The sequence below is a fragment of the Euwallacea similis genome, chromosome 17 (assembly GCF_039881205.1).
Source record: "Euwallacea similis isolate ESF13 chromosome 17, ESF131.1, whole genome shotgun sequence".
Classification (NCBI taxonomy): Eukaryota; Metazoa; Arthropoda; class Insecta; order Coleoptera; family Curculionidae; genus Euwallacea; species Euwallacea similis.
The window spans coordinates 1528995-1556980 of record NC_089625.1 but is presented as its reverse complement, the minus strand read 5'-3'; the positions used below and the strand labels follow the sequence as shown (position 1 = coordinate 1556980).

Below are 27986 nucleotides of genomic sequence, written 5' to 3'. Positions count from 1 at the left end.
GGCGTAACTTAAAGGATGAAAGTACAAAACAAATTAACTAAGCAAACTACGCCAAGAAACAATAACCTAAAGTCCTTAACATGAATAACCTAAAGTCCTTAACAGTAAGTTTGTGTTATGTTGTATTATAAATAACAGTGAAACTTCGCGTCCATGCTAGATCAACCTAAACGACTCAAAGTTGTGTTTATCAATTTTCTAGCCTCGCAAATTTCAACGTTTCTAATAATAAACTTACCAGAAACAGTGTAAATATAAAAGAACACCATTTACTTCCATCAGGTATCGAGCCAAAAACCGTAAAAACAACAACCGAAGCAAAGAACATCGCATCGAGTGCCAATCGCCCATCGAAAAGGTTTTCCCACAACCCGAAGAATATTACTCAATACCCAACAATACAGTCAGCCCAATCCCCATGCAACCTATACCCATAACCATTCCAAGGATGAGTTACGACCTGCCCTTTAATCCAAATTATCCAGCTTCTCATGCGCAATTCGCCCAACCCATGTACTCTCAAGTGCCAACATCTTACGCTGCGCAAGAAATCATGCCGACGACTGCGCACAATGTGGTTTTATCCAATGGTACACAGGCGGTGTATCCAGTGTCTCAACAACAGGAGTTTCAGAGTGTTACAGTGAATTCTGTACCAGGAGTTGATAACGGAAGGAGAGGTTGGGATCATATGGTAAACAAAATTTAATTTTTACGCCAGAGAACTGTACCATGAATACCCTCCCTTTTGGATCGAGCATTTTTTGTCAAATTTCTACTATAATGTGTAACTTCTGATGGCAATTTTACATGTACGTAACATATGATATACAAAAATTTCGTGAAAACGTACATACAGGGTTTGGCAAAAAAATGACGGTCAAGTATCTGTCAAACCAAGTAACGGAGAGAACGAAAGTTTTTTTAAAGTGACCTATTTCAAAATTGAATGAGATATTTGGATGAAATTTGGAGGTGTTACTAACTATAAGGGATGCATAATTTTCATTAAAACATATTTTCTATGCTACTTTAAAAAATCAAAATATATGAAAATCAAATTTTGTCGATTTACTTAAGTCGATCTAGTCGTAAACAGTGTAGATACAAAAGTTGTGGGGAATGTTACCCTTAATAAAATATGTATCAAATTTTTTATTATCAATTTTATTCGATTTCGAAAAAAATTCCACTTTTAATGAGCAGTTTTGTCATCTCACTTATACGTTTCTTTGTTATAATTATTCAGGTCATGAAACATCAGGCCTATCCTCCTTCCAAGCCGCCACGAAACCAAATGAAAACTTTAGCTGAATTACAACAGCTGCGAAAAGAGGTTTTGGTTCAATTGGAGAAAGTGGTGGGTAAAAATGCTGCTACGGAGATCTCGAACAACGCTTCAACTCTGGCGAGGCAAGAGTCCCAGCACGATTTGGACAGTCCATCTTCACCGTATAATTTCTTGATCGGACAAATTAACTCAGGTAAGCTACTTTTGTTTTCATCAAATTTGGTTTGTCAATAATATTGTCAATTTAATCTTCCGTTCTTGTTTTTGTTTCTTTGTTGAAATTGAATTTTCTTATTCAGGACCAACATTTGTACGATCAGATTCAATCTTAGCTGCAGACGACGACTACGTCCCTTATGAAGGACCCGCCATTAGTAAATTTGGTCCCATATCTAGAATGCCCAAAGATGGCAACGGTCTTAGTCAGTCCGTTCAGATGTCTGCTCCTTACAGAGAAGGCAATTTATCTTCAAACCTGGTGAGTAATTTAATATTTTTCGTTCACTCACGAATTTCAGATCTTTTAAAATTATTTTTGTATCTGTATTCATTATAACGCGAAAATCGTCAAAATCGCTATAGACATATTTGAAAACATACCTCGCTTCTTAAAAATTATTTAGATTACGTTTGTCATCATGGGATATTTTAGTTAATTCAAAGGACAAGTAGTTACCATTACCTTAAACTTGTGGCTGATTTTCATAAATTTTGTGAAGTCGCATTTTGACATTTTAGGCGTAAAAACAGTAACTTATAATCTATAGTTACACGTAATTTTAAATCATAATTTCATCGGAAACGAGATCTATTTCCATATTTCAAATAAAGTACTCTGTATATCTGCTAATTTTTGGATTTTACGCCAAACATGAGTAATTAACATGTAACATAACCTATACCTATTTCCTACCCTTTTCGCGGATATGGCATCCCGTTTTGTCATGTTAACAATAATAAAAGTCGATTCTTACTATACAATGCGTATCCATTCCATATTCTTGCCATATACATTACATATAATTTTGAAAGCATATAATTGAGCCGTCGAAAAAAATCGTGGCGGTTATCCTGTGCGGGAAGAGGGATAAGAAAGACATCTTTCTAGTGAACGATACCTATATCATGCCGAAGGAATCCATTAGATATCTTGGCGTCTAGTTTGGCTCGAAAACATAAAAACTCACAACACATAAAAACATTTTAGTTTCAGATTAATTTATTCTGGGGAGTAATCGCATAAATCAATGTTTGTTGAAATTCTTTCTTAAGTAACGTTGTAGTAACTTTTTTTAGAATATAATTTCTTCTCCTTAGGCGAGGAGGCCATTATCATCCGGGAGTCCAGTGGCATCTTGGTTTATTAACAACAACAACCACTATCATCAAAATGCAATCCCATCAGGCCACACCATTGTGGTACCTCCTAGTCCGGGTGTGAGTGAAGGTTATGTTACTTACGGTATGTTTAAAGGTAGGTTTACACAGCAAATAAGGTAAAATAAGAAATAAGATAAGAATTAAATAACAAATAACAATTTGTTGAACATTTTATATAGACCGACTAAGATAAAATAAAATCATTCTTTTGATAGTTTAATCTGCAATTTTAGTATTGTATATTTCTAATGTTTTTATTTTTATTATGGATTAGGAACAATTTGCGGTAACAGAAGTGTTAGCAAGAAGTTCAAAGTTGCAGAAAATAGATAATACACTACATTTCATCTCTTATTTCACTTCTTCACTTATTTCTTATTTTATCTTATTCACTATATAAATCCACCTTAAGTCAAATTAAATCATAATAATTATAATTACATAATAGCAGGAAGCAGTGGCGTATTGAGATTCACTTATCCCTAAAAAAAGTTGTGATTACCAATTTAACGCGAATAAAAAAAGGTATATTTACATAACCAAAATTTTACCGAAATTGGCAAATTCAGTGAATACTAACAATAGTGAAGAAAGGATCAGTGATTTGACATTTTTAAAAGAATATATTAATATAGGACCCAAATCAAATATGACTTATGTCGCATATTGTACCAGTTTTTGTAACTGAAACCGTTTACTCAACGGATGATATTCATATCAGTAACAACAATGGTTACTATAGTTTTGTATATACAGAGTACAATGTGAATATGTTAAAATATGTACAATCGTACCCGTAACATAAAAATATGAATTTTTTAAGTAGTTACATAAATAACTCTCATTTGTTGGTTTTAGTATATTATGTGTTCTTTCCTCGTGAAATTAATCAAATAATTTTGTATTGGTATCTAGTCAATTTTTTTAGTCTATATGCACTCAGGCGATAAAAAGCGACTAATTACAGTCACCATACTGCAAAGAAGCAAAACCGATATACGTATAACGAAAATTGTTCATTTAGAGTTTTAATGATTAAGAGAATATTATTAAAAATGTGAATCTTACACAAAATGTTATTATTTTTAGGGTCACCTCAGTATATTCTGCACTCACGCCTTCAAGACACATCGACTAAGGAGCTTCTTGCCGAGTCACAACGAGTCCAGCAACAGCTGCGAAATCTGGAAAAGCAGTTGAATAACTTAAAACTGGCCTCTCAAGGAGTTACGTCCTTAAGCGAGAGCGAACGGCTTGCGCAGCAGCTTCATGTGATTGAGCAGGGTATTCAGGAAAGACAGAAGGAGGCATGTTTGGTAAGCTTTTTTTTTCTAGATTATTTGAAAGTTTTCCAAATTTTTGAACTGACGTATTCAGATTTGTTGCCCTGAAGAACATGTGCCTAGATGATATAATAATTTCTGGACTTAAATATAAGCTTATTAGCTGGTAATAATGAAAACTTACATGAATTCATTTTTGCAATATTTAGAACAAAATAGTCCACTCTTTGACTCAAGGCAACCGAAGTTACAACGGAAACCTGCCGGCTAAATCGACAGACGATGCCATGTTCGAGCAGGATATCGCCAACGACATGCGCGAACTAGAGTTGCGGCTTCAAGAGGAGTTGGAGGAGTGGAGTGAAGAGGACTCTCCTAAGTAATGCCTTTCTTCCAGGTAACAGATGCATTTGTTTTAATGAGCGAGTATACGCTTTTTACAGCTTAAGCTGTAGAGCCCCAAATGCGTCAGCAAATGCCTTACCAAAACTTTTTTTGGGTAGGGCAGCTGTTTGATTAAATTTTTCATTGTTCAAGTAATTGACTGATTGAATTATCTGAGGTTTATTGAATTCAAACCTATTTGAAGTATTTAATAATATAATTCGAGCGACTTTTACGTGCGGTTTACATCATCGCAAGGACCTCGAAATCTACGTTGCGCAGTCGAGATCTGATCATGTGAGGAATCAGTCTATTTTTTAGAGTTATTATAAATCGTATTTACAAAAAAATGTTTATAAAGAAATATTTAGGTGTTCGGTACATTGACCACTTCTGTTATAGAACACAGTCGGTAGATGAGAAAAAGAGCTTATTTTTGGGCAATTTGTAGTGGTTGGTAATTTTGTCAATCTAAAGTCCTATTTTTACTATATTGAAAATATAAGACTACATTGTTGCGTTGCAGTTCGGATGGGTCAGGTTAGAGTACGGATTTCAGGTGTTGAACCAGCATTTTTTTAAGTTCAAGGTTCCAAAGATTTAGCACACTTCATCGTGCATAACCTTTAAAACTTCAATTACACCGTGACAGAAGCACTTGACCGTCTACTTTTACAATACCTAACCGCCCTGATGACGCAAAAAAACTTTTGTAAATGAACTTTAACGAATAAGTGATGACAGTATCTGTGAGTTAGCAGAAAGGACGCTTAATTTAGTTCCGGATCCCATTTATTTGTGAATGAATTTTTAACTAATGGTGGTTGGGCATTCTTATTCATAATAAGTACCAACCGGCCAATTTCAATTTTAATGAATTCGGCACGACGTTATTCCAGTTTTATGGGACATTGAGGCGTGCGTAAACAGAGTTTTGGATCAGCGTGTTTGCCGGCATTTTGGATGTTTCTGTTTTAGTATCAGTTTTTAACTTGATAAATTAATAATTTAAAGAAGTCGAATCGGCGGTTCGCCATCTCTAACTTGTCTTCCAGTTATTGAATCGATAAGTGATAAATGTAGGAGGCCCAGGTCATATGACTGCTCTATATTGTTAAACTGAAATAAATTTTGTCAATATATAAAAGCACAGCATAAATTGCAAATAAAACTTTTATTTTTGAAACAGAACGTGGGATAATGGATTTTGATGATACGACGTATTTCATCAAAGTGATCCATCAAAGACTCGTCGCATCTTGTTTTTCAAAACAGGAATTGTGTCTGGTTTGTTAATTGGCTTAGACAAGAGTTTTAATTTAAAACATAAAAACACAGGAATAAATTGCACGTAAAAATGCGATAGTGTGAATTTTTGTGTACATGTTTATTTTGTAATAAAAGTAGAATGTCGGCACTTTTTATGAAATAAATGTGTTTTAATTGCAATTAAAATGTTCTTCTATTTAGAGACATGATTTATTTCCGATTTTGAATTAATTTTTAACTTTCTAATTTAAGAGGGTTAAAAAAATTAAAACATAGACGGAATCTAATTCGTATGATTAAAAAGTTATAGGTAAGGGATGTCTGAAGAAAATTACAACTAAACGTTATGTAATCAGCAACTAAATTATGGAATATGTTTAATACAAAACCAATATCATTTTTTCGAAATAATTGCTAAATGCTTTTGTTGATTTTCACTAATTTTTGGAAGTAGAGTTACTATATAAATTAGTGTGTTTTGACGTAAGCCGGATCTTTTTTAATGCATGGAAATATTAAAAATGGCGCGTGGTTTGTACATTAAAGTTTGTACTTTTGTTACCTCCTGTACGAATAACTTTAGTTTTTTCTCTGCCACAAGGTGATTTTATTTTGAAACTTTTTATCTTTTGCAAATTTTCTCTAAGTATACAGTTTCTCTACAAAAAAATTATTTACGATACTTTGCAATTCATCATCGTTGTTTAGTCGGAATGAAACCATGAAAAAAGTATCAATTTTAAATAATTATAAAATTATAGTTTAATTACTATGACAAATGTTCAAAATGTTCACTGTTTTCCTGAATATACAAATGAATTCGTTTCAAAAAATTAATCCGTACTTTGGGCATTGTGTCGGGCTTATTTTTAAAATAATCTTCAGCCTTAAAAATTCTTTGCTGTAACTCAGCTTTCGTAACTATGAGGGAAGCATAGACTTTTGATTTAAGAGTTCTCCACAGGAAAAAATTTGGAGGCGTTAAATCGGATTATCTTGTTGACCAATTTTCGGGTGTATCATTGCTTCTTTTGATCCATCTATTAGGATATGTTTCATTTAAAAATTTACGAACCTTTATACTAAAATGAATTAGCATCCTGCAGTGCATAAATTACATTTCGTTACAAAGCTGTAATGGAAGATCCTCTAATAAATCAGTTAGAATGTTTTGCAAGAAGAGTAAATAGTTATCTCCACTTGACTGATTTGGCGTTACAACTCGTCCAATAAATCCAACAAAACAAAAAAAAAATTAATTGCTGAAAAAATCCTATTTTACTTCCTGGAAAAAAATCAATATTAGTTCCTGGGAAAAAAAATTCTCAAAACAGTTAATGTCTCGAATTAATTTCGATTCGAGACAGAGATGTACGCAGTTGACACCTGAAACACAAAAAAAATTTGGAAAATCTTTGGAACAGCTCAAGTTTCGATATCATTATTCGGCCACGTCTAAAGATGATCCTAAGTACCTTCCAAAAGAGTTAAAATCACAAATCATTTCGACTTTCAACTAAAGTTTCAATTAGGTCAGTCTCATTGATTTGACAAAACTTAACTGTATATAAAGTGGGTACAGAAAGTATTCGTACACCTCGAGCTTTCACAGTCAAACCCATATAACTAATTTTAATCAAATAGTAAATTTAATTAAATGTGCAATTAAAGTAGTTCCAATCTTCATCTATTGGAATACAATAACATAATTCGGGGATGACAGTAATATGTTTTAGTATAACATACATATTTATTTCAAAATGAAAATACGATCCAAAAAAGTATTCGTACAAGTACCGCAACATAAAGTTTTAATGAAATATCAAAGAAATGGAAGTTTGTCAATATTTTGTTGGATACCCTTTAGCATCAATAACAGCCTGTAAGCGTCTTGACATTAAAGATACTAAATTTTGAGTGACCTCACTAGATATGATAGACCATTCTTCCTGAAGAACTCTTCGCAAATCTTGTTTGTTTGAGATGACTTGTTTCCTAATTTCCTTCTCTAAGTGTGACCACAAATTTTCAATGGGATTGAGGTCGGGAGACTGTGGAGGAGTTTTTAACACATGGGACACATTATCCAGTAACCATTCTTGAACAAGTTTCGACGAATGTTTCGGGTCGTTGCCCTGTTGGAATCAATAAGCGTCTGCAATTCCCAAATTAATGGCACTTTGCTCTAAATTTTCATTTAAAATATCGCGGTACATAAACCTGTCCATGGTTCCATCGATAAAATGAAGATTGCCAACGCCTCCCGAAGACATACAACCCCAAACCATTTGACTTCCGCCGCCGTGTTTCATAGTGGGCTCTAAATATTGTTTTTTCATAGCGTTTCCCGCTTTCCTCCAGACGTATACACGTTCATCTGATCCAAAGATATTAAACTTATTTTCATCAGAAAATAAGACCCTTCGCCAGAACTCCATTGGCTTATTTAAATGCTCTCTTGCAAATTGCACTCTTTCTTTTGATTTTTTTCATTAATCCAAGGTTTCTTTCTAGCTACTCGGCCATTAAATCCAACTTCTTTTATAACATTTCTAACACATTGGGCAGATACTTTGACGCCAGTAGTAGATTCCAAATCTGATGCGATTTTTGCAGCACTTTTCGATGGATTTTGTTTAATGCTCCGGATAATGTAGTTGCATTGCCGGTTGTTAATTTTCCTTGGTCTTCCTTTACGGCTTCTTGTTAGTACATTTCCCGTATTTCTAAATTTGTTTATAATATATTGAACCGTACTATGGGCTTTTTTAACGTGTTTGGCTATTTCACGTAAAGATTTGCCCTCTTTATGGAGGTCAACAATTAGATTACGCATATCAAGACTTAGTTCAGCAGATTTTCGAGGCATTTTAGTAATTAATAATGCATTCACTTTACAGCCACAACACACTGACAATATATAAACTATTAATGCCAAGATTTCCAAGTTCAAGCGAATAAAGAATGTTAAACATTTGAATTTATCTTCGTGTACGAATACTTTTTTGACCTGATATTTCTCAGACGATCCAAAACATGTTAATAAAAAAAAAATTAGCGCAATTTAAAAGGTAACATTTAGGTGCACATTTACTATAATATCTGTTAGAACCGAAAATTTTTATATAATACGATTTCGAACGATATATCAGTGAATACAGAACATTAGATATTTATTAGTGAGGTGTACGAATACTTTCTGTACCCACTGTAACAAGAGACAACAATCGGAATTCACCTCCTAGCATTAAAACTGTGAACCAGAATCAAGTGAGTAACATCCACTTTCATTCACAAAATGACAGTTAAACGCCGCCCACTTTCACTCACTAAGTCATTGATTTACTAACGTCGTACCTCATGAGTCTTTAGAACAAAAGAAATTCCAATTATTATATTAAAGCAGTGCGTATCACGAATATTCTGTTCATCGCCGCACTAACATTAGAGTGAATCATGTATGAAGTGATATCGGTACGAAAACGTACAAAAAATTTATAAGCTGCCTTTTGTAAAGGCACAACTGATCGGTCTTAGAAACGATATGGGATAAAAAGTAATATGCAATGCCTGCATTTAGCAAAATGGGGAAAAGTTGAGAATTTATTGGCAGTGGTTTCATTATGTAAATCTACCCCGACGGAATAAAAAATACATTTTCTATTGAATTTATCAAAAAAGAAGTCTAAAGTTTTTCGAGAACAATATTAATTTAGAACTTCATATGGCATTAAATAGGTTATACTCATAATTTATATACATGTGTATATAATAGAGATGAAGCCACTATCAACCTTGACATTTTGTCTCGGTTGTTAAAAACTTAACAACTTCGAGGGCTGAATAATATATGTGAGTTTATAAATTTAATGCTCTTATAAACAGTAGTTATAAGCATCATGTCGCGATCTTGCTATGGCATCATTTCCTTCATCAAATTGTTTAAAATTGGTAATTTTTATTTTCAGCACGTTTCTGACTTATGCAGGCAAGTATTTCAATATTTGCAATAAATATGTAAACATAATTCTACCTCTCGATGAATCTCCTGAAGGCTTTCTTACCATTTATTTTTATATTGAGAATTATTGAGAACTCAATTAAGAATGTGTTTCTTCTGTACCTTGTATTTCCATAAATATTCTACCAATCAACCAGGATGGTTCTATATTTTTTTCTCCTCAATTTTAGGAGTTTTTTGGCGCTGGTGTTGACTTAAATGATGGGACCTGTTAGTGTTAAATAAATAATAAATCAATATGAACGATTTCACGGTCAACCATCTTAAAATTGCAATATCGAATTAATAAAAGGCTGTAAGTCCGCCATTTTGAGAAATATCTGTATATTTATTGGTGTCATTTTAAAGTTTGAAAAAATACTTTTTTAAATAAGCCACAACCTACGTGCTTTCCATTGAAAAAAAAGTAAGTTTATACCATATCTCAAAAATAACAACTGTCAGAAAAAATCAGGCTAGCTTATAAATAAACAAGCTCCTTACGCCGGCTATTGAATTGCTTCAGCATATTACTTTCACTATGTTTGCTTTTAGAAGACACTGGTTCAAAATTAAAATTTGACAATGGTTAAAAATTGAAAAAACGAATAAAATGCCTTGAGAAAAATTAAACAATCAGAAATCAAGCAGTGAATTAAAGTAACTAAATAATGTTTCAGGACCAAACATATCGGATACCTCAATTTAGACTAACCGTAATCGATAAAATTCACTAAAATGAAGTAAAATGGTAGGTGTTTATTTATCGAAATGACACATTAAATAGTATAGGAGATTTATAAATGAACATTGCCAACGTGCCAAGTAATTATTTTTCTTATTACAAATGTATCGATTTTGATTAATACACACTGTGTTTTCTACGGTATATAACAGTAGTTATGGACTAGGCGAATGTTTGTCTATTATAATTTATCAAAATTGATGGGTTGCCACAACCCATCAATTTTCAACACCATCGCCAGGATTGTCTTACAACCAATTGCCTGATTTTATATCAAATATATTCCATAATTTTACCGTTGCCTGATTTTAATAGGACACATCGTATATTTTGATTTTCGTCGTAGCATTAACTTTAGTTAAAAAAGTAAAATCTGTCCTTTCGTTTTAGAATCGATTTAGAAATCGATGATTATCTAATATAATCTGAATAGATTGCACAATAGATATACAGTTAGGTGCAGAACTGAGTCAATACTTATAAAATTCGTATTAATGGTGGCATAAACAAAATATCTAACAAGTATTCAAAGGAAGGCTTTTATTTTCAAAAAGTACATTAACATTAACATTAAAACCATACAAAACATTTGCCGAAAATAAATGGGGTACATCAAATAATCCTAAATAACATTGGTTCAGTTTTGCTCCACTAATATTAACATTGAACACTTTGGTCGACATTGACACTAATATTTGGTCCAGAGACCTTTAGCTTTTTTAACAGCTAGTAGACGTCTTGGCATGCTTTTTGTTAGTGTTTCACAGAAATCAGGTGGAATTTGGTCCCATACTTCTTCTATTCTCTCCCATAAAACTTTAAGTGAAGATGGTGGCGAATCGTAGTCGTCGACCAGATGATATTTCACGTAAGCCCATAGATTCTCAATGGGATTTAGGTCGGGACTTTGTGCCGGCCACTGCAAAACCTGAAATTTTTGGGTACCCAACCATTCCTTCACAGATTTTGCGGTATGCTTGGGGTCGTTGTCTTGTTGGAAAATTACTTTGCTAGTGGGATAAGGCATATTATTAACAGTATCTATTAGGTGATCATTTAAAATGGCTTTATAGATGTGCTGGTTCATTATCCCATCTATTTTCTTCAATGGGCTAACCCCATATCCCGACATACAGCCCCAAGCTTTAATACTTCCTCCCCCATGTTTCACCGTCAGAATGAAATCTTTTAGTTTCATGGATTCTCCCTCTCGTTTCCAGCTCCAATGTCGACCATCTGTTGCATATCTGTTAACTTTAGTTTCATCAGACCAAATAACCTTCATCCAATCCTTCTCGGTCCATGCCTCATATCTTTTTACAAAATCTAGTCGTGCCCTAATATTGTTCTTAGAAAGTAGGGGTTTCTTCTTCTTCTCCACAGCAACAAGTTTGGATTGATGTAAAGCTCGTTGGACTGTCCATTTGCTCACCGATTTCCCAGTATCCCCTCGCAGCAACACGGCTGCTTTGGAGGCCGAAGAGGCTTCACCACTGCCCAAATATCTAATTACTCTTCTAGTATCTTGCACAGACATCTTTTTTGGTTGGCCACCTTTATTTATTTTTAAGGAAATTTTGCCCTTATTTTTTACCCTTTGTACTGTGGATTGACTTATATTTAATTGAAATGCGATTTCCCGTGTGGATCTTCCATCAATCAGTGATTTTTCAATTAATTTTCTTTGAAACTTTGAAATCGGCTTCATTGTTTAAAGATTTTGAATTATGATGTTTATTAACGGAGGATATGCGATTAAATGGTTCGTACTCGTCTATATTAGCTGCACACTGCATTTTATGGCGAGTTTCTACTTGTTTGTCGACTAGTTTCTCGATCGTATCGTTTTTGTTCATGGCTGGAATTTGACGGTGCAAAACTGAACCAATGTTATTTAGGATTATTTGATGTACCCCATTTATTTTCGGCAAATGTTTTGTATGGTTTTAATGTTAATGTTAATGTACTTTTTGAAAATAAAAGCCTTCCTTTGAATACTTGTTAGATATTTTGTTTATGCCACCATTAATACGAATTTTATAAGTATTGACTCAGTTCTGCACCTAACTGTATATAGATTAGTAGGAATATAAAGAGTGTTGTAAAGGAAGCGAGACATAAAAATTGTTTAGTTAATGCCCTACGTTTACGGTTTATCACTTGCTGCTAGTTCTTTTTAATAATCACCAGTTATTTTTATTTCTAAATACGTATACATAGTGTGCTGAACAAATTTGTTCTGCATTTTACTACAAATACATGAGATGACATAGGGACTTTTGTTTTGGTGAGTCAACTCAGAAACATTTATAATGGAAACAAATTAACCGAAGGCGATATGGAATTGCTATATTCAAGAATTATTTCACCTAGAATATCTGTAGGGTAAGTTTTTTTGCCAAGGATTTTAAATTTCCAACTGTTTTTTCAGCATAAGAATTTAACTGGTGGTGATATGGATTACTAAAGCGAAATACATAAGACCACTTATTACCACGAACTTGAATTCCTTAGAATTGAAAGGCACGTGGTCAGCGGATAAAAGATCATGGCCGCCAAACTGGCGAAGTCTTACTACAAGACTTAATTATATCTTAGGCAGTTTTGTTTTCATTACTGAACGTTTAACTCAATTTGAGAATGAATCGACTAGAAGTAAATAGTTTTTATTTATTTTTACAAATAATTCTGAAAAGGCAGACTGCCAAGGGTGATCGCAAAATCATAATCTGTAAAAAGCTGTCTAGTACGCAATTTTGCTTTAATGATACTCAAATGAAAGCTTTGAATTAATACCAATTTTTTTCCTAAGGGAAGTCGATATCGTTACTTTATTACACGAAAACAGTCTCATCGGACAAGTAAATTTCGTTTTTTAGTGCATATTAAGATGTCAGCTCTTTAGATAAATTCTTGTTGAAATTTGGCCATTCAGTTTCATAATTATCGAATATGGTTGTTTTGAGGCTGTTCGAGGCATGATGTTTTGTAGCACAATTACTAAAATTTTCTAATTTCAAGTAGTCAGAAATAGCTGGAGTTTTGACACTTCGCATAAGAACTGTGTCTACTAGGACCAGTTCAAAATTTATGTTATCCTTGTTAATTCTCTAAAATTTTTAATAGGACACACGCGAATCACTCTGTATTATTTTCTTCACATAAGTGGTACGAAACAAAAATTGGCAGGTGTAGAAGGTTAACCGCTCCTTAGGTAAAAATTGATGTATATTTAAGACGTAAGACAAATATCTTACGTTTCAAAAGCTGAAGTTAGACTTTCAAGTGTAAATACCAAATTTTTGCCGGTGTTCTATATTAATTTTTTAGCAGAGCTAATTATCGTAGAAATATAATCTAATTGACAACAAATCACGCTTCAAACCTCTTTTTGCATCGCGCCTCAGAAAAGGGTTGGTGAAATGTCATCTCTTTATAAATCATACTGTGTGTGATTCGTATATCAATGTTGTAAGTTGATATTACATTGTTGACGTGAGCATTTGTTTGAAAATGCATCTTGACTAGAAATTTGGTTAAGTAAAAGAGTGGTCGATAGAAATATTATTATTCTTAATAATTATTATCACTATATTTAATTATTTAAATTTATTTATATCTAGGTAGTTTTATGATAGCTAGCCAGAGTTGTGTGGGGAGTGCGGTGTTTTGTCACATTATGTCATGAAATTTATCCTTAGTAAATACCTTCTTGTCTCCTATTTTTTTCATGTAGGTATACCATAACATTTTATGATCGCAATCATATTTTACACGGCTGTTTTGAAGTAGAATATTTTTTTTTGTTCTCCCATGGCAAATTCGACTTAACAAGGGTTCAGGAACCTTGTTCGAATGACAACGATATTGTCTAGTACAGCTGCTATTTGTGACGCATTGGGATAAAACTCGTTCATCCACTTAGAAGTTCCTCAGTATTTTCTGATAAGATTTTCTTTCAGAACAGTACTCGGAAATTTATTGACGTTTATCTTGTAAACTAACAGATGTCAGGATTGTCTATTTACGTTAACTTGCATACTCTTCGATATCTTTGATACTAAACCTTCACTCTAGGTTGTCAATGGCTTTAGCTAATCAAATTATTTTGCGACCTTGAGTGCTTCAGATGTGTTCAAATGTCTTTTCGAATGGATTAGATACTTTTGTTTATTAAAATTTATGAAAACCCTAGAGATCGTAGGTTTCCAAAACACTCGCTGCGCAGAAATCAGTTAAAGTTGTGCTATTGACTGAATACAGGATGTCCCAGAATAACGTGGATAGAAGGGAACCATTGATTCCTGAGTTGAAAATACGCCGACCAAGCTCAATTTACCTATGTGGGAAGTATTGAAAAAATAAACTTGCAGAAAAGTTTGCTTTTAAATATGTTATAGACATTGGTCAAGAAGCAATAATAATAAAAAATTGACATCATTTTCCCTCTTGTATTTGAAAATTCCATGGAGTTTAAATATTTTTTCACGTATCCGTTAGACAAGGATCTTTCTTCGTACCTTATTATAGTAGTACTCATCGATATAGACGAGCGTACTAAATTTGCTTCAAATTGTACAATACGTTTTTAAAATTATTAGAGAAACCCGCATTTTTTAATTTTTCAAATAGGAAAATTGAGCTAAATCGACCTATTAGAGCGTCCGAAATTAATAGTATCCTAACGCTTCTCTTATTCTAGGACACCCTGCATATTTTTAAAATTTTGGTAATTCTGCAACTTCTTGTAAGACTTGTTATTACATTTTTATTTGCTATTTTCCTTAAAATCATGGTTGCAAAGCTTACTAGTTTGAATTTTATTTCCTTAGTACTGCACATATTAGAGTTTTCCATTATATGTTAGTTCAAATTAATTGCTCGACGTCTACTGACTAAAGTAAAAATGTAATAATAATAATAAGTCAACCAATCAGAGCATGATCCTAAGACGTCATATAGTACATTTGGACTGTTTTTTTAATGTAATTTAATCTTTGGATTTGAAGATCGAGGTCTTTCTTTAAAAATGATGGGCAAGTTTTACAAGATGTTGTCAAATTGAGTTCCATAAATATTGAGAATTCATGTTAGTTTAAGCTTCTCTGAATTGAAAAGGGGACACAAAATCTTGAAAGAGATTTCACACAGACATTATGGTGTTGACATAAATCAAAACTTAAGACAACACAGGAAAAGAGAATTTTGTCCCTTTTACTTAGTGTGATTAATTGTCATGTTTACAAATAGAAATTTGTTATAGTGAATTGTTTTCTATTTTTCAACTTTTTGGTTATACACACATTTTTCTGTTTTATTCAAGAATGGCTTAAGTAATTATGGTTAGTTCAGTTTTCGATACTTTAATTCGTGAGGGCCTTATAAATTTCATCAACATAGCTTTGCAGCAGGCAAAAAAAAAACTTTATTTGTTTTATTTCTTTATTATTTCTCTGTAGCATTTTTATTTTATTTATTTTTCGTGAACTGTAATACACAGACTATGTTTTCTTTCAACAATATTTTGTGCTATAATTTAAACGTGTTAAAACGACTTGTAATTAACAAATCACTGACAAAATGTGCTTATAATTGTTCATAAAAGAATACATTTTTTGTTGGTCTTCAGTCATGTATTTAGATCATTAAACTTTAATTTAAAAAAATTCATAGGTGTTCTATGAAGAAAGGTGCGCTTCCTAGAGTATAAACACGTTTTTTTATTTATGTTGTATCAAGTGATAGCTCAAAATTTGCAAAGAAAATGCGGTTTTTTAATAATTTTGCGATGATTTGATAACCCTTATAGATATTTTGAATTCCATAGTATGCTGAAAGTGTACTAAATGACAAATCTTTTTCACCAGTTTACGCCACACTCATCTGTAAAAACTACCGTTTCGAAGATCCCAATGATGAGTAGTTCTTAAAGTGGCACTATGTGTAGTGTATCAATCTTTTCAAACATTTTTTAAAACAAATATAAAATTTTGTTTACAATCCAAAATTGATTTTTCTATTCACTTACGCATGTTTTTATTTAATAGATATATTCAGTTAAAAGAAACATTAATTTTAGCATGTTTTAGGTATAGGTATCGTGATCAACTAACCATAATTAGTGTCAATTCGAGATCGATTCCCTCTTGCAATATTCCCTTTGGCTGTGTGTACGAAACGTGGACTTGTTTTTCCTTTTATTACCTATCTGTAATCTGTAATGTATTTTTAATATGTTTTATGTTTGCCGGCGCAGTCATATTTTAGTCATATATGGCAATCATTTTTAAACGTCATGTTGCACATGTGGTTACTTAGTCCTACTTTATATTGATTACATTAATCACTAATGTATTTTAATCATATGGTGGAAGTATATATCTTATACTATATTAAAAAATTTATTATTGCATTAATAAATGTTGTAACCTGAAGGTATTGGGTTTCGTTTTATTTCGCCTTTACAGTACTTACCTACACCCTTTTGCAAACGAACCGGCAATTTCATGAAAACGTTTAAAATAAATAGCTATTAATGTAACGAAACACCTCCAGAGGAGGTACGAAGTCTCATGCGTGTAAAACTGTAACGTACTAGGCGGTAAACCGTAAACGTAGATTTCTAATTAACCAATCTACAGTTTACCATAAAACATCTAATATTAATAATAGATAACAGATGATTTTAACTAAGACATGTCATTGAAATGTTAATGCCTACTTGACCTTTTTTATGGTTAAGTTGAAAAAGTAACTCTTAACGCGCGAGCTTGAAATATTGCACACAAGTCGCAAACTGAGGAAGTCGCAAATTTGTGTTGAATTTAATACTTGTCACTCCTTCCTTTCCTCTCCCTTTTCCCATTAATTATCTTTTGCTTTCTTAAATCTTTGAAGGCGGAAACATTAGCGTTGCGCATGTGGAACAATTTCTTGCAATTTATACTATAGGGTGGGATTTATTTTTTGTTAAATTGCGGTTGGGAATACCCCGTTTATTTCCTTTATCTTAAATACCACGATTCCTTGATTTTTTTCGCTTACAGTTCATAAGTGAAGAATCTAATGCTGGTTTTCGAATACCAGTTTTTCAGTAAGGATAGGTATTCGAATTCAAGTATAATTTTGTAGTCATATTTACAGCTTGCCTTATATAAACTTATTAATATCTCGAAAACTATAAGAAATAGAGATATTACTATGCGATGATAAATTATTATTAACAGTAGAATGCATGACCCGATTTTTTTTCCTAGTGATACAACGATTTTCAACTCGTAAGACAAGAATCTATTGGTACCATTTGGTTACAAGCTTTCTAATACCACTATTCCAATTCAAGCTTATGTTTGATTACTAGTACTTATCTCTAACTGTTTTCTAAATTCCAGCAGTTAAACGTGAACTTGTTGCAACTTGTATAAGTAAAAAATATGGAATCTTAAGTTAAAATCACATACTAAAAATTAAAATGTTCTATATGACTATTGTTCTCAAAACAGCATCGATAATATCCGCAAGTTTGCGATGCTTAGTCTGAATAATCTGTTTCTTTATACTTCATTCGAGTAATTTCGACTACAATTTTGTGTATGATGTCCTGAATGTCCTCATTCTTCTTGTGATATATCAGATTCATCATCGTGTGATATATCAGATGTAAGCCGAAGATGCTAGACATATGTGCGGAAAATAAATTAAAGGAAAGTAGTTAGTAAAAATTAGGAATACCAATCATAAGGAGAATCTAAATTTATACCGAAATTTGGGTAAAAAAATTAGTTCTTTTCAAATATAAATTGTTTTTGTTTTTCGAATTCAGACAAATCATAGCACTTTAATAGTAATTAACAGGTGTCCGCTCTAATACAACGACAAGTATGTAAAAAACCAAATTTGCAATTACTTAGCTCTATTTTTAAAATGAATGTAATATGAACATTTTCAAACCGAAAATCTCATAATAAATTATTCTCCCGTGAAAAATCTTAAACAGAAATCTAGAGGTACTTCCGGTGCCATGTTGAAAGTCGATCTGTTCCATCTGAAAGCAGTTGAGGTACTTTTTTTTTACTAAAAGTATTAAATCTATCCGATTGCCCTTTATTTTCCTGTGCATCTAAACTTCTAGTACTTTGAAACGGTTACTCAAATCATTTGAGAATATAAGAAAGATATTGGAATTTAGCAAACATATTCTGATATGTGCATCCTTGACGCGACGAGCGTCACTTTATGTTAGAACTGAAAAACTGATCGCATTATCGATCGAAATTCAATTTCCTTCTAGCTTGAACACAAGAGATGATCGAACATTTTTTAATCACTTTACTAGGCTTGTCTCCAAAAAGGACACCAAGAGTGCTTTATTCGTTTTTTCCATGTCCTATAATTACGAAAATTTCCAATTTAAGTACCAAAATTTGTTCATTTTGTACGCGATAATCATATAAGACGATTTGGTCCTTTAGCAAGGATAAAGAATACGGCAAAGAGCGGGATAATAAAGCAGATGAGCATAAGGACAGCATTTTGGTTGGTTAGTAGGTAGGCAGCGGTGAGTGGAGGCAGGCAAGGAATGGGTACCGGATCTACGGACCAAAACAATGACAAGGCACTTGAAGATGAAGAAAATACATTGAGGGGGACAACATGGGCGGCAAGGTCAGCATGGATTACATGGACCGCATGGTCTCCAACGATTGAAGCAGTTACATGGACCACATGGAGGGCAGGACCCTCAGGGTGGGCAAAATGTGGGACATCTGCCACCTGAAACAAAAGAGAAAAGGAGTATTAAAAAACTGTGAACTTAAAGAAACCAACTATACATTAATGGACAGTTGCTCCACCTTCTCAGCCAGTGCGTAAAAATCCATGATAAGAAAATTCTATACAGCTTAAAAAAAAGTTAAGGAAAGTATGCAGTCTCATGTGAAGACCTTGTACAAGGTTTACCTAAGTTTCGACCTTCATTTCCATCGTTGCCTCCGCAAAGAGTGCATGAGAGTAACCGTACGTATGCTGGATAGCATTGGTATTGTTCCAAATTCTTCTCCTTGGGGTAGTATTCTGTCTTCCCTAGATATTTACAATTTGTGAATTCTATAGAAGTTAAACATTTAGGGCAACCACGGGTTGACCTTGGATATTCGTCTTGCAGCCCTGCAAATCTATTTCTTAGTAGACTCTTTAGATTAACTAGGTAGCTAACCATTATGTTTACTATAATGTCTGCTCACATGTAGGATATTAGCCCCAAGTTCTCGACTCTGACTTCTTGGTTCGTTGCTTTTAAACTTGGGTCTCCTGTAACAGGCCATTATCTGAGGAAGGTTGCAGGGCACACACGTGTGTTATTTCGGATTAGGATCGCACACCGGAAGAGATAGGGGCGGCACTGGCAATACAGGAGGTACTCTCACGAGTTGAGGTGATGGTGGGCAAATGGAGGCTGAGGCATTCGGAACGGGACAAGTACCTTCAAATAATTTCCACTCACTTAAGCAAGCAATATTACGTGTCTAACCTGGGATATAATTCGATGGGAAACATCCAGAAAGGCAGCAACCTGATGACAGGCATGGATGCGGACAAGCTGAAAGACAGCAGGGCTTACTTAAAGGCGGGCATGTGGAGCTGCAAATAGGCAAACAAACTTTCGATAACTGATCCGAGGCAACTATTTACTGACTAGCAACATGGGGCGAGACAGCAGGGTGAATAGCAGAATCCTGAGTCTTCATCACTTCTTTGATCCGTGATGCACCTTAAGTCATTTAGAAGATTCTTCTGTTTCTGACTCTTTTCGTGGCGCATGAACGCCATTTCGGTAAATTTTCATGTACCAAATTTGATTGGTTTTGCGACTACAAGTTTATAAGTCGTTAACGATGTGGGACTTGAATTTGGAACCTTATTTGATTCAAAGGAAAAATTACATACGACTGAGATTTTGACGTTGAAACATTAATTTGAGGTATTTTGAGATGCTATGGTAACTGAGGACAAACTGGAACCCACCTGCTAAAATAGGCACTCTCTGTTAATAATGATGTCATTTACTGTGGCCTGAAGGCCGTGTTTCTTGTCATTTCTGTGGGGATGAAGCAAAACGGTCAAGGTTGCTATTACTGCTAGCGTCGATTCACAGTTATACGGTGTCCTTCCAAAGAGTACCAGGGGCACACAAGAAATAAAAAATCGCATAATATTTGTTGCTATTTGTGAAAATAAGTTGTAAAACACAACCCTCATTCGCCACTATTCGGAATCCAACATGAAAAAGACATTGGCTTGAGTCAAATCAATAGGAAAAATCATGTATGGCCTGTTATTTTTTCCAATAGCTGGAAAATGAATATGAATAGGAAAGAAACATAAAAGCCATACAGGTTTCTACCTTAAAGAAGGTTTGCAAATTTCATGAAATTATGGTCAGTGCCCTCATAAAAACATTGGAGCGGCTAAAAGACTTCAGAAAAGTAATCACTTTGTGAATTGGCGGCATGATTTAGAAAGCCTAATTTACTAATTATGCACGCCATAAAGATATGTACACGCTCATCATTTAACTTAAATATCTCGAAAATTATAAGACCTACAAACAAAAATAAATCCCCGTATTTTGGGCGACAAAACTTTAAATCATAAAAATTCAAATATACTTTTTTAATTTTTAGGGGCTCTATCGCCTGATACATTTTTTGAATAATATCTGAATCGCCCTGTACTATTATCTAATTATAGAGCAACAAGTATGGCCGTTTTCAGAAAAGTATGAATATGTATCCAGGGAATAATTAATATTTTGCGGCAAAATGGAACACACGTAAATGTAGATTTTATAATCATAAAAATATGGGAAGTTGTGACGCAAAATTTTCCATTTTCCATGCAGTATCATATCAAGTGTATAACGAATATGAAATTTTAATATGGATAGTATAATCTATCCGTTTCATTCTAAAATACAATCGAACTTCAATAAGTCGAAGTCGATAACTCGAGTTAAAATTATTGTCATTGGAACCATGAGTCAAAATAGCGTGTACTTTTTACTTGATAATTCTAATTTCTTTTACTTGAATATCTCGATAATTCGAAAATAAACTTTAGCATTAGACTTGATAAGTCGAATTTTTCGGGGAATTTCCTAAATACATACAGTGTGTCCGGGTTAAGGATTTAACACTTTCGTAAAACCTTTATTTCTTAATCGATTTTGACGTTTTTTTTTTTGTTAATTAGATATTCAAAATGCGCATTCGTCTAGTGGATACGATCCCTCTTTATCCATAATCATAACCAATTACGTGCATTTTTATGGGATCAAATTTCGGAAAATACTATTAGGGCTTTTTTTGGGATAAAAACGAAAACAGATTCTTAATTAGAATGACCTAAAACTTACCTGTTCCGATTTTCATTTTTCTACTGTACAGGATTTTCGAGAAAATCAATAAAACATGTTTTTTACGTAAACAAATTTTAAAATTGGCAAAAAAATTTATTTTAACAATAATAATTACAATAATTCTTAGATTTTGGTCTCCAGCTTCAAGTGAATGAAGAAATTTTGGTTTAAAAGGTTTCTTACCACTTCTTTTTAAACATTCCCAGATATGGGTTTTAGAAATGTTTAAATTCTTGATAGCATCCCTCAGACTTGAATGCGGATTGGTATTAAAGTAATCTAAAATTATTTGGTTTGCTTGAGGCTCGCGATTACGTTGCTGGTCCGGTAGTTTTACAATTGTCCCATAACGATCAAAACGTCTGTTGATATTTGCGACTGTTACATGACTAATATTGCGTTCTGGATGTCGTCGATTAAATTCATTTGCTGCTTCACGAAAAGTACGCGTCCCATCACCAACTAATCTTATTATTTCTACTTTTTCTTGCAGCGAATAAGACATTTTTCGAACTTTTTACTTCTGTGAAATTGATTATGTTACGAACAGCAAGCCAACAGTTAGTACCTAACAGTTCGTAACCATAGCAATATATTGTTCGTTTTCACAGCACACTTAACTTGTGGATACCGCATACATTGCAGGTAGCAAAGGAAAAAGGAAGCAAAGTAATGAATTAAAAATATCTGTCTAATGTTTAAAACACTTTGGCATAATTGAAAGAACAAAATTGCAATGTTCTTCAACAACTTGTATTCTGGAATTAAAAAAATCTTACGTTTTGTGCTCGTATTACTAGTAGAGAAGCTTGTCAGAGCATAACTCCACAACGACTAAGTAAAGTACTGAGAAATAATCGTCGACGTATTGAAAAATGTATACGAGAATTTGGGGGGTTGATTGAAAATATCAAAATTTAGTTAATTATTGTTAAAATAAATTTTTTTGCCAATTTTAAAATTTGTTTACGTAAAAAACATGTTTTATTGATTTTCTCGAAAATCCTGTACAGTAGAAAAATGAAAATCGGAACAGGTAAGTTTTAGGTCATTCTAATTAAGAATCTGTTTTCGTTTTTATCCCAAAAAAAGCCCTAATAATATTTTCCGAAATTTGATCCCATAAAAATGCACGTAATTGGTTATGATTATGGATAAAGAGGGATCGTATCCACTAGACGAATGCGCATTTTGAATATCTAATTAACAAAAAAAAAAACGTCAAAATCGATTAAGAAATAAAGGTTTTACGAAAGTGTTAAATCCTTAACCCGGACACACTGTATATGAGTCTGCACTCGGTTGTTTTATATCGAAGAAATGCGGACAGTTCGGTTTGTGTCCTGCATGAGTTAACCTTTATTATTTATTTTTTGATACAACATGGAATATTCGTAATAGTGCGCTTACTCGCTTCGTTTATTACATATTTGTTGCAATATGTCATTGAAACGAACGTTGAAAACTTTATCTATTGAAGAAAAGTTCCGCCTTATAAAAGAAGTAGAAACTGAATCTCAAAAAAAGTATAATAACTGTGAAATATGGCATTTTAGCAGGTACACTGTTTATTATTAAAAAAAAAAACAAACAGTTATTAACGCTATTAAAAATTGAGAAACTAGTGGAAGTTCGAAGAGACTTAAAATGCCAATGTACGCAAATGTGGACAAAGCAGTTTTAGAATGGTTTAAATCAGCAAGAAGTCAGAATTTACCTATATCCGGGGTATTAATTAAAGAAAAACAGTTATTATTTAGAGGAAACCTGGAACAACTGAACTTCAAAGTAAATACAGATTGGCTGGATAATTGGAAATGAAGGGTGTATTGATTGTCTACCATGATAACTGGGAAATTAGGATTTAAAGTATTTTTCTTAATCTTGGATCTAACGTATCCCATAAGACGGCTTGTGGAGAGAGTAGTGATGTGATTAAGGACTAAATGGAAACGTGACATATTACCTCATTGTCTGGAAGGTTATGAAGCCCGCGACATATTTAATGCAGATGAAATGGGCTTACTTTTCAAATATCTACCAGATAACACCTTCACTTTTAAAAATCAAAAATCCCATGATGGAAAGCATAGAGAGTTACATTGATGGTTGATGCAGACATGGATGGATTAAAAAAATTGAAATTACTCTTGACTGGGTAAAAATGATCAACCCCGTTGCAATGCAAATACAAAGGCATGAATGACAAGAGAACATTTCGAAGAATGATTGTTGAAGTTAGACAAACAATTTCGAGACCAGAAAAGAAAAATAGTTCTCTTCAGTGACTACTGTCCGGCCCATCCTAAAGATATCCAACAAAGGTAAAAATGTATCAAACTTTTTTCCTCTGAATATTGTATCCAAATTGCAACCACTTGATTAAGAAGTGACACAAAATATAAAATTTCATTATCTCTATAGAATTTTGAAAAAAACTTAAAGTCCTTCGAAGAGAACAAAAAAATCAACATTACAATAACCGACTATGTTGATGAAATAACTAATGGATGGACTATAGATATAAAACCTGAGACAATTTCCAACTGTTTCAAAAAGCAGGTTTTTGGAAATTTTCTGAGTGAGATGAACAAGATGAATTTTCTTTCATTTTTTTAATTAACCTTTTGAATGGAAAAAGTGAAGAAGAAATTCAGCTACAAATGGAATATGAGGCTTGGGAAAATGTCAGAAGTGTCCAAGGTCACACTTTTGATGATTTTATGTACGTAGATGACTACTCCTGAGTATCCCACAGACTAAAAAATGATCAAACTTTGCAGTTCTGAAACAAAATCTGTACTATTGGAAAGAAATAAAGATGGCAGAGAAAGTGATGTAATGGAGGATGACTTGGAGGATGATTTGCAGCAATCACCATCAAATGAATTGGTTGTAAATTCGATAAGTGTTTTGCATTTTTATTTAAAAACCAATGAACACACAATTGATTTTCTTTATAACAGTTTAAGATTACAGCTTTTTTTGAAAATGAAAATAAGAAAAACACATACCAGTCGCAAATAATCCAGGTTTTTCTTACAAAAATAACAATATGTACGCTTGTAGCTCACATGTTACGTTATGTATGTATACTATTTTAGTATGTTTGTATATTCGATACTTTAAACAGTATACTTTGAAAATACATACATATGCGTTTTATTTGATAACCCGAAGTCCTGCTAGCTCATTTTTTTTGTAGCAAGTTGCGATTCAATTTATCGAAGTTCGACTATATTTAAGACCAATAATATATAAAATAAATACTTTTTCAATCAAATATTTTTTCTGTGTGGCGCGTAAATACTTTTTTGCCATGGTGCATCAATGCATTATTAGGTGAAATGCGTTAAGACACCATAGTAAACAACCTCATTCGGTTTCTTTTCAATAGCAGCGCCATCGGTACCTAAATTTGCCATTTCCCTTGGAACACTTCGCATGTCTGATCTGATTAGGGTATGATCGGTGGTAAGCAGCAACACTCAGTATACAAATGTTTCCGGTATTCTTGCAGTGGCTAGGCGGTGCCGGTTTGTTTCCGGGGCGGTGCGCAGCGCCACCTACTTGTTCGACCGTATAAAACAGTCCCTCCTTTCTATTGTTTTAAACAAAATCACATCGCCATTCATGGTATAGTTTGTTATCGCGTGTTCTACCAAACGTGACAAGGCATAATAAGCTTGTTGGTGGAAAATGGGTTTTATGAAATATTTACCGCGGTCGTATCCGTGTTTGAACTCCTCGTGTTTGGTATAATAAATATATAATAAATAATTCAGATGGTGCACTAAGGCGGGGTGTCGTACTGCACAATAATTGTCAAATGCTTGAGAATCTCGGAAATTTTACAAAACGAGCAAAAATCGAAGCGTGTTCAAAACTGCATCTTCTTCTCAGATACTAACCGGAACTAATGATCTCTTTGTTCAAATGTTTTTTATTCCAAACTAGATGAATCTATAGTAAACATACGTTGACAATTATAGAACGAAGTGACTCTAAAGTGGCAATTTCCAGCGATTTTTATGCAAAAATACCGGCTTGGATCCAATTTTTTTGTCAACAATTAAAAGTTACGACACCAATTGAGGAATCGAACATGTTTTTGTTTCATATCTTTGGAGGTGTTTCAGTTTTATCCTAGAATTTAGACTTCATACTTAACAATCTGAGATAATCAAGGTTTCTGTTGTAGAAATTCGTATGCTACTTTGACACCAAAATGCGAATAGCCGTAAGAGCTTTCTGTTTCTAGTCAAGAGTAAATTCAAAAATCTCTTAAATTAATGATCAAATAAAAAATTCAAGCATTTTTATTTGTGTTGTAAACTGAAGATGTCACTGAGCTGAGTTAAAATTCTACAAAGCTCGGCCCCTCGGTCTCGAAAATATTCTAATTCGTTGCTGACAATTAAAATGAATTTCAAGGCAATTAATCAGACTCAGTTAAAAATTTCCAAAAAAAAATTCTCCGCCTAAGAATTGTCTTCGAGCTCTTCAACGATTTTTTGACTTGTTTTTCAAGATTGCGCCAAGGTTGAAGAATTTCACTTAACCAGAGGCGTTGGTCCGAATATTTTTAATGCCCACTACGAGTTTTTTTTAAGTCAAGTCTTTTTAGAGTCGTGTCGCAAGTTTTTCCTATATAAGGCAAGGCAGTGTTAAAAGTTAAATAAAAATTCTTTGGAATTTGAGACGAAAAATTGTATCCGATTTTGAACATTTCGCCTTTCGTGTCAAGTTGTAATGTAATATTGCCCTTCTTGACATTCGTTTTGTTTGAAAATTACCAAAGTCGAGCCGAATCATTGGGATGTCGAAGTCGGCGAAGAATAGAGAGTTGGTTAAATGGAGGCAAAAGCAAGCGAGCTCAGGTTTTTAACAGCACTAACTCTCATAAGACCGAGCGTGCAATGTAAAAATAACCAAGATGTGCTAGTGGTGTTTATCTAGAATTTATTAATCACCTCGCGTGAATGGACATTTTTATGGGGATTATGTTCAATAATGTTCCGTTGCAAAATAAAAAAAATCCATGCAGAGATTTCGGAAATTCACATGTAATTCTTTCATTTTTTCAATACACTATACTATAGTCGATTTCTCTTCAAGAGAAGAGTTTTGGAACTGGCCGTGTGCGCCAATAATTTAATGATCTCATACTAGTTTCTCTAGCGGGTAATACGTTTATATTATATACATTATTATTATAATTATACATTATTATATAATACATTATATTATATTTTATTAATACATATTATTAATAATAAATTAAAGTATCAATAAATTTAGGTCATTGTCGCTATGAGAAAGGTTGGTGCACCTAGAGAGATTAAAAGTTGGCTCATTGAAAGAGACAGAGACACGTTACGGGAAATCACGGATTCAATTATAGTCTAGGAAATAGCCATTGACCATGACGTGACAAATTGCAACTCACTTGACGTCCCTTTGATTGAATGGGTATAGGAATCGCAGACATGAAATCCTATGACGTCATGGTCACTACATATTTCGTAGGCTATATTATACTTATTTTACACAGGGTATTTCTTAAGTAGAGAGCGCAAATTTTAGGGAACATTTTTTGGGCCAAAATAAGAAAAAATTGTGTATAAACATATGTATTGTTTCGTTTCAGAAATTCAGGGTGTAGAAAATTAGAAAAAATATCGTTTTTTACTGTTTAACAAAATGCTTGGACCAACTTAAATAAACTATTTCGTCATAAGAATATTATAGAATGTCTTTTAGATATATATATATATCTAATATATATAGTATATATATTAGAGTTTGTCCAGCAATTACAAAGGGGTATCCGTGAGGCTGGTCTATCCGAATTTTACACAAAAATAGTAATTCTCAGTAGATTATTGCAATTTTTATAATTATTGCAATTAGTTCCTCCCCAAAAAAACAACTTTTCTGGCCCTTTTTCGTACCTCGTCTGGTTTTCGAGATTAAAATTAAAATCCAGACTCTTGCATATCTCTGTACAAACCTAATACGTGTACCCAAAAAAATGAAAATGAATGGAGGGTTGTTTTTTTAACACCCTGTGCTTTGAAAATGAAACGATTCCGGACAATATTAATTTTAATTTTCGGAGTGTTTCTGCTACAATTTAATACCATACGAAGTGTTTAATAGCTGTAATAAAAGTTCTCGCATATAAATAAAATACCGGGGGCGGCACCTTCATCAAA

General features: G+C 33.3%; 1 protein-coding gene and 1 pseudogene across 4 annotated transcripts in view; one reads left to right on the top strand and one right to left on the bottom strand.

The window, feature by feature from the left end:
* roq (roquin) overlaps positions 1–27986 on the top strand; it is a 74346-nt gene that overhangs the window by 4079 nt on the left and 42281 nt on the right. Inside the window, exons 5-11 of one of the 4 annotated variants that reach the window (XM_066398137.1) lie at positions 283–694; positions 1250–1484; positions 1591–1769; positions 2609–2765; positions 3761–3987; positions 4164–4351; positions 12784–16787. In XM_066398137.1, coding sequence (XP_066254234.1) covers positions 283–694; positions 1250–1484; positions 1591–1769; positions 2609–2765; positions 3761–3987; positions 4164–4337 — 1384 coding nt within the window. In that variant the 3' untranslated portion in view covers positions 4338–4351; positions 12784–16787. Of the gene's footprint in view, positions 1–282; positions 695–1249; positions 1485–1590; positions 1770–2608; positions 2766–3760; positions 3988–4163; positions 5362–12783; positions 16788–27986 lie in introns of those variants that run through there. The other 3 variants (XM_066398138.1, XM_066398140.1, XM_066398139.1) reach the window with 3 other exon arrangements.
* Positions 18820–20180, bottom strand: LOC136414292 (uncharacterized; annotated as a pseudogene).